We start from the raw sequence: 7,988 nt of genomic DNA on the forward strand, positions 1-7,988 counted from the left end.
TCACCCATGGTGAACGGGAATCCATTCACCACAATGCATCCAGGGTGCTCAAGGGGGGTAGGGGCTGCAATGGCAAGGTGTCCTCTGTTGGATCTATGCAGAGAACTTCACCATGCGTCTCATCAAAACTTTGTCCAAAAAAAAAAAACCCCCTTCTTAGTTTGAGAATGATAAATTAGTTTAGCACATCTTTATGGGCATTATGATCAAGCACAAGTTAAAGAGCGATGGTTGCATTGATCTTATTTTATACTCTATGTATAATGGGAAAAGACTGTGCCGAGCACTGCGTCTGCCTCTTTCCTCCCTTCTTGAAAAAGTTCCTCATGCCTCTCCTATCCTAGCTTCCCTATTGATTGAGCTGTTAAAGTTAGTGACATGCCCAACCTCCTCTCATAGAAAGCCTACTAGATCTCTAAGGATATGTACATATTGGTGATTACTATTTTGGTCAATTAACCATAATTGACTAAATTTCAAATAAAATTTCATTGTTTAGATTATAGTAAAGTTTCAATTTTTTTTCTTTCTTTTATTTTTACAAGGTTCACTTGGATTGGTACCGAGCCTACCTACAAGGTTACCTTGGTCATTTGAACTCCTAAATTGCATCCTTTTTTGAAAAAAAAAAAAAAAAAAAGAAGCTCTCTACTAATTAATAATAATAAAAAGAAACTGATAAGCTCTCTCTTTTAATCCTTTATATATTTCCCCATGGTTATGTTGGTCATTTCAATCGTAAATTGCATCTTTTTTTAGAAAAAATATAATCTTTATTAAAAATAAAACTGGAGAATGACAAGCTAGCTCTCTCTTTTAATTCTTTATATATTTCCCCAAACCTCTCTCTCTCAGGTTGAAATCCTCTGCAATTCCGATCTCGTACAATTCCGTGCAATACCACCTTCAGGCGGTGACACGTGTATTGATACCAATACAATGGTCAAGATCTGGTACAACTAATAAAACATTAAATCAGTGAAGAGGCATTTAAATCAGATCTGGACCATTGTATTGGTATCAATACATGTGACACCGCCTGAAGGTGGTATTGCACGGAATTGTACGAGATCAGAATTGCAAACGATTTTTTTCACTATCATTTATAATGCACACTGTACAGTCTAACCTCCTAATAACTTACATATATTTGTAGTTGATTTTGTAATAAAAAAAATTAGAAAAAAAAAATAGTAAGAATACATTTGGGTGTAAAAAATTAGTAGAAATAAATATAATACATTTGGGTGTGTATGAGAAGGTGAAGCGGAAACATAACGACCTCTTCCGTTCTCTCTCTCCCTAGCACCACAACATCACAGACAGACACACTCTCTCTCTCTCTCTCTCTCTGGTCTTCTTGTCTCGAGGTCACTCCCAAAGTCTCCAATTATTTATATATTTTTTAGTTATTTTATAGGTAATTTTATGCTCTCCTCTCTTTTCAGAAGGCGATTGTAGTCTGTGGAACACTCAGAGAATCAGGGAGAGAAAAAGAGAGAAAGAGAAAGAGAAAGGAGAGAGAGAGAGAGAGAGAGAGAGAGGAACCCCGAGAGGGGCTTAGAAGAATTCAAGAAGCTTTCAATCAAGACAGAAGGAAAACGATGTCTGAAAACTTCGCACCCTTTCGGTCCCTGCAACTCTAACAGGTAAACACCAAAACTAGGCCCAGTTACACAAATTATATAAAATTGGAATTCAAATAAGAGGAAAAACTCACCAGTTTGAAAAGACCCATTTCGATTCTCTACTTTTTTCTGCAATTTTCCAATTCTTAATCCTTTAATTGCTCGGAATTCCATCAAAAGGCTTCTCTTTTGTTTTGATTCTATCCTCGTATTCCATAATTATCTAAAAGTTTTCTTCGTTTTCTAACCGATTTATGGGAAACATGAGCAGCGGCAGACCCAGAAAACTTCCGGGTTGGCGAAGACGAAGAAAGAGATGATGATGATGATGATGATGATGTTGCAGAAGAAGAAGAAGAAAATACTGATATGGGAGTAGCAACAGCACCACCACCTTCTCTGACTCACTCCAAGAATCATAACAACAGCGAGTTGGCCTCAGGCAGTGAAACTTGTGTGAATTCTATGTCCCAAGGCTTCCACCAAGGGATCTTTAGCTTCTCTAATGGATTTGACAGATCAACAATATCACCTCACCACCACCACCACCAACCACCACACATCGCACAGCAGAGCCGGAGGGATAAACTAAGGGTCCAAGGGTTCGACCCACCACCACCACCACTGCCATTGGTGGGTATCGAAGAGGAAGTATCTGGTGAGCTTCCAGGTTACGAAACTGCCGGTATGTTGTCGGAGATGTTCAATTTCCCTTCTGGGACAGCTACCGCAGCCGACCTCTTGGAAAATCAGATCGCGTCTAGTTACCGTCTGTCACGACCATCACCGGTAACCAACGAGTGGTACGGAAATAGACAAGTAGGGGGGTTGGGTCCTTTGGGAGATGGGAAACATCACCATCACCATCACCATCACCAGCCGAACAGCAACGACCGTCACAGCAACAGCAGCAGCAGCAGCATAGTTCCTCAGCAGATTCCGGGCATTAATGCCGATTCAGCTGCAGCCATGCATCTTTTCCTCATGAATCCACAGCCGAGGTCACCTTCTCCTCCTCACCCAAACCCGTCTAATACTAGTAATCCTCATCACGTGCAAGGCTTCCAATCCGCCGGTGTTGCAGCAGCTGCAGCATCTGCTTTCGGTGACAACCCAATTCATCACTCCCAGTTCACATGGGTCCCCGGCGGCAGCGCCGGAGGAGATAATAACAGTAACAAAATCGGAGGGGTTGTGGAGAGCCAAGGGCTATCATTGTCGCTATCATCGTTGCAGCACTTGGAAACGGCAAAAGCCGAGGAATTGAGAATTGGGGATGGTGGGGTGATGTACTACGGTTTAGGAAACGGAGGTTCTACAGCGGCCGCGGCGGCATCGTACCCATCGATGAAGAATTTGAGGAACCATAATCCTCCTCCTCATCATCAGCATCCTCAGGATATACATGTTGGGTTTGGGTCGTCGTCTTTAGGGGTTGTTAATGTTTTGAGAATTTCCAAGTATTCGAAGCCTGCCCGTGAGTTGCTTGAAGAGTTCTGCAGTGTTGGGAGGGGACAGTTCAAGATGAAGAAGCATTCTTCTACCTCTAACCCTAATCCTAATCAAGGCAACGGCACTGGTACTGGTGGTGCTGGTGGCTCTTCTCCATCTTCTTCAAAGGACATTTCTCCTTTATCTTCTTCTGATAGAATTGAATACCAACGGAGGAAGGTCAAGCTATTATCCATGATTGATGAGGCATGTGTTCTCTCTCTCTCTCTCTCTTTTCTTCAATTAAATTGCTTCTTGGTCGAAATATATGTGCCGGAGAAGATGGGGATTCCGGCTTGTCAACGGAAGATCCGTCCGGCGGCTGGTGAAAATTGAAATGGACACTTGGGCAGCTACAAGGGGAGGAGGCGGTTGAGCTTTGGTCTTTGGGTTTCCTTATTAAATTAATAATGATACTATTACCTAATTAACAAAGGGTTCTATTTTAATAATGAATTTAATTGATCTAAAGGGTTGGGGTTTTTGCGTGCTTTGAACTTTCTTTGATGACTAAAATAAGGGATTACAAACACTAATAGAAGTTAAAAAAGATAACCCTTTTGAGATTTGATGATTGTCAAGATCATCCAACAATCTCTATTCCCTAAAACACGTAAGGATGTTTGTTAACAAGTCTGAGAGATTAATACCCATTGCAGTAAAATATTGGACCAGCGTTTTCTTGTTTTTTTCAATAGCAATCATTTCACTGTAGCAGGCTTTGATTCTTGCATTCATGGACTCTGGTTTTTCCTCTTTTTTCTCTGAAACAAATGGATTGAAAATAATAAATCAGAAAACAACTAAAAAAGACAAACCCATTTACCCATTGATATCAACAACTATGATCTTATATGATTTATTAAAAAAAATTATATTTAATGATTCCTACTTTTTCCTCAAATCAAATTAAAAAAGAAAGATGAAACCCATGAAAAAAAAAGGTTGGCTCGTGATTGTGACTCTTCTCCTTCTTCTGTTTCTGTAATTTTTATCAAAAATAAATTATTCTTCCAAAGATTTCAGTTAGTTGGATTGATGATGCTTGTGGGTTTCTGATTTAATAAATTTCTGTCATTGTACATAAAAGTGTTTGATGGTATGGGTTGCAGGTTGACAGGAGATACAACCATTACTGTGAGCAAATGCAAATGGTGGTTAACTCGTTCGACTCGGTGATGGGATTCGGTGCAGCAACTCCTTACACGGCGTTAGCACAGAAGGCAATGTCACGCCATTTCAGATGCCTTAAGGACGCCATAGCTGCACAGTTGAAGCAAACATGTGAGCTTCTGGGAGAGAAAGATGGGGCAACGGCTTCTGGAGTGACTAAAGGAGAGACACCAAGGCTTCGAATGCTGGAAGAAAGCCTAAGGCAGCAAAGAGCCTTTCACCAGATGGGAATTATGGAACAAGAAGCTTGGAGACCTCAGAGAGGCTTGCCTGAACGTTCCGTCAACATTCTTAGAGCCTGGCTTTTCGAGCATTTCCTTCACCCGTAAGTTACAAATCTCTCTCTCACACTCTAGTTTTTTCGAGGTCGCTATGGACACCAAATCAAGTGGTATCAGAACAGTTGAATTTTGGTCTTAACCCTCGTGTAACACGGTGTCAGAGTGAAAGCCGCTAGGAAAGAGTTGCTTACTTTTAGGCCGAGACCTTGGAGCAGAGTGAAATCCCTCAGAAAGAAGTACGTGATCTGTGATCCGATGTGGATCGCCATGAAAGCCATTTCAAAAGTGTGGTATTTACTATTGTGGGTAAAAACTAGCCTCATGGATGATTAAGATGGTCTCGCATCATTTAGGTGCCCAAAGAACCCATGCCAACCCCTTCCATGTAAAAGCATTTTAAAATCGTGCGTGCTCCTAGCACAAAGCGGACAATATTTTACATGGGCACATAGCAGCTCTCAAGCCTTAACAATTACAATCACATATCAGTCATAAGGAGGCTGATTGCACATTAGGCGATTTGATGTGGTTAGCATGGTCTCGGGTTCCTCACCTTATAAACCGATTTATGTGGTTGAGTTCTCCCAAGTTTGTATCACCTTTATTTGTTGTATAGTGATTGACCAAGTGTATTCTATCTGCGAGAGGCCCCTACGCGCACACATAAAAGCATGCATCCAAGGTCCGACACAGTGGTCATTACACGCACTTGTGTCTATGGTCTCTCACATAAAACTTTGTCCCTTAAAAGAAATGTAATGCAGTTGTCATGGGGATTATTGTCTTCGCAGGAAAAGCTGATGCAAGCTTCTTCCCTAATTTCCTTGCCATTTGCTTTTCACAATCTCTCTCCTCTTTAGTACTAGTGTAGTTAGTTATTGAGAAGCAAAAGAAAAACAAATAGAATATGACTTCACCAAATCTTTTCTCTCATTACTTTAATCAAACAATACATGGGTTAATATAGGACGAGATATTAAAAGTGAGATATGTGGTTTCTTAGTTTTCTTTCTTTGCTTCAGCATCTGTTGATAGTCCCTTAGATTTTCACGCCTTTGCAGGGAAAGAAATCGTTCAATCTCATTTACTGCTACATAAAGCTTTTGATTCTCTTTATATGAATCGGGTAATGATCAGTAAGGCACTGAACCCAGATGTCGTTTTCTGATCTTTCTTTTTTTCTTTGTTTCTTTGTTTCAGGTACCCGAGCGATACAGACAAGCATTTGTTGGCTCGACAGACTGGTTTATCGAGAAACCAGGTCCTTCCTATGCTTCCCCCTTCCATACTCATTAATTAGAAAAAGGAAATGTAGTTAAAAAAGAAAGAGAGAAAGGAAATTAATATGGGTCATTTAAGAAACCCAGTAGTGTAAGAGGAATAGGAAAAAAATAAAAAAAACCCTAGGAAGTTAGCGACCATCGGTTGTTTCAGTGGGACTTAGATTGCATGGTTTAGGGTTTCATTTGCTTTATCTCATTGAAAAGCTCAAGCCTTTTCCCCTTCTCTTTTCATGATAACATCCAGTGAGAGACAAGGCAGAAAGTAAAGGACACCAAAATTTGTGGTATTAGATATTTTTGCAGCCTTTCCTTTCCCTCCTCAGTAGTCCTCTCTCCCTTCCTTGACTTTACTGTACACTGTACACACATAGGTTTACTTTGAGTTCATATTCTTTGCAGCGAACCGTAAGGTGGGGTGAGCATTGGATGGCTGAGGGTATTTGGGTATGTATTCTACAAGACTCCCAATCACCCAATGTTCACTACACCAGTGTAGCGGCCGCAAACGATTTTATACAATTTATTTCAAAGTTCCTACTCAAATCAGGACTATGAGAAATTGAGAACCATTAAAAACATTCAAAGCATTCATACATATAGACTCTACATTTGTCCTCATATACTACTTAACTTTTTAATTATTTTGGTTTCTATGCCTTCATTAATGGACAACCCAGAAAAAATAAATAAATAAATAAAGAGCATCAAGGAAGTCTTTTTTATCATAGTTACATGCAGTAATTTTGAAGAGAGAGAGTGTTAATGTGGATAATTGGTGGCATCCCTTTTATTGCATCAACTATTTTATGCTATCTCATCTCATGTCTCATGGTCTCATGGTCTCTTGACTGTTTTCTGAACTTTTTCTTTTGGGTAGGCATTGACTGTTTCCTGAACCATTTGGTGTTTTAATTGTAAAAAATTCAGGTATCAAACTGGTTCATTAATGCAAGGGTTCGGTTGTGGAAACCCATGGTGGAAGAGATGTATCAGAAAGAGGCCAAAGAGGAAGCAGAAGAGAGAGATGGAGATGAAAGAGAGATAAGCCCACTAGGACAAAGCAGCAGCTCTGCACAAACACCGACACCTACAACAGCGACAGCTGCATCAGCAACAACACCGGTGGTAGTACCAGTACCACCACCACCAACAGCAGCAACTACTACATCATCATCTAAAACTATTTCTACCACAGCACAAGGCAAAAGATCTGAAATCAATGCCCACGACAATGACCCCTCACTCAATGCAATCAATAGACAATGCTTTGGCACCACCACCACCACTACCACCACCTTCACCGGCGATGTGCTTCAGCGTTTTCCGGCAACCCACGTACTTGATGACACATGTAGACAGAATGGTCATAGCGGCATCTTGGCTGCTGCTGACTATGGGACCACAGCAGTTGGTACAAATATGGGGCCAACACTATTAAGGTTTGGGACCACCACCACCACCACAACCACCGGCGATGTGTCGCTTACGCTTGGGCTTCGACACGCCGGTAATTTGCCGGAGCAGAGCCCGTTTGCCGTTAGAGATTTTGGAGGATGTTGAAAATTTGGTTTACTGCTACTACATTATTTCATTACCCCCTCCAGAAAAAAAAAAAAAAAAAAAAAAAATGAAACAAGGGAAAAGAAAAAAATAAAAGGAAAATTCTCTCTTTTCTTTCCTTTTTTCCTTTAATTTTCCTCTTTGGTTGTTCCTTCTTATGATGTTTTAAGTACATAAAAATGAAGGAGAAGTAAGCTAACTGTTAGGGATCTATTTAATTTGTATAGTAGATTGTTTATAAAACTAAGGTTTTGTACCTTGATAAAAAAGTTTCTAACTTGTTGAGGAAAACTTCATAACCTTCATATTTAGACTTTAAGAAGGGAGAGGAAACTTTGTTTTTCATAATTCAATTGCTTTTTTTTTTTTTTTTTTTTCTTCCTAAAAATATGTGCTTGAATGTAGGGTCTCAACAATTGAATGGATTCTCTTTACTTTCCTCGAAACATGTTAATTAATTTGGGTCGAATTGGGACCTGACCCAATTTCTTCATGGGTCGCCCACTTGGGTGTTCATAGACCCACTAGGATTAAGAACCCTAGTTGGCCAATTCTTTATAAATAAGAGGGTT

General features: G+C 40.2%; 1 protein-coding gene across 1 annotated transcript; it reads left to right on the top strand.

The window, feature by feature from the left end:
• Window positions 1-1,272: 1,272 nt before the first annotated feature.
• On the top strand, window positions 1,273-7,721 carry LOC122084585 (BEL1-like homeodomain protein 4). Its single transcript, XM_042652944.1, has 5 exons — window positions 1,273-1,649; window positions 1,900-3,326; window positions 4,232-4,617; window positions 5,774-5,834; window positions 6,784-7,721. Exons 2-5 carry the CDS (start codon window positions 1,998-2,000, stop codon window positions 7,414-7,416), a joined length of 2,409 nt encoding a protein of 802 aa, XP_042508878.1. The 5' UTR covers window positions 1,273-1,649; window positions 1,900-1,997; the 3' UTR covers window positions 7,417-7,721.
• The last annotated feature ends 267 nt before the right edge of the window (window positions 7,722-7,988 follow it).

The sequence above is a fragment of the Macadamia integrifolia genome, chromosome 7 (assembly GCF_013358625.1).
Source record: "Macadamia integrifolia cultivar HAES 741 chromosome 7, SCU_Mint_v3, whole genome shotgun sequence".
NCBI lineage: Eukaryota > Viridiplantae > Streptophyta > Magnoliopsida > Proteales > Proteaceae > Macadamia > Macadamia integrifolia.

Coding starts and splice junctions, on each gene's coding strand:
- LOC122084585 (XM_042652944.1), top strand. CDS start 1,998: ATGGGAGTAGCAACAGCACCACCACCTTCTCTGACTCACTCCAAGAAT. Junction 3,327..4,231: donor TATTATCCATGATTGATGAG/GCATGTGTTCTC, acceptor TATGGGTTGCAG/GTTGACAGGAGATACAACCA. Junction 5,835..6,783: donor CTGGTTTATCGAGAAACCAG/GTCCTTCCTATG, acceptor TAAAAAATTCAG/GTATCAAACTGGTTCATTAA.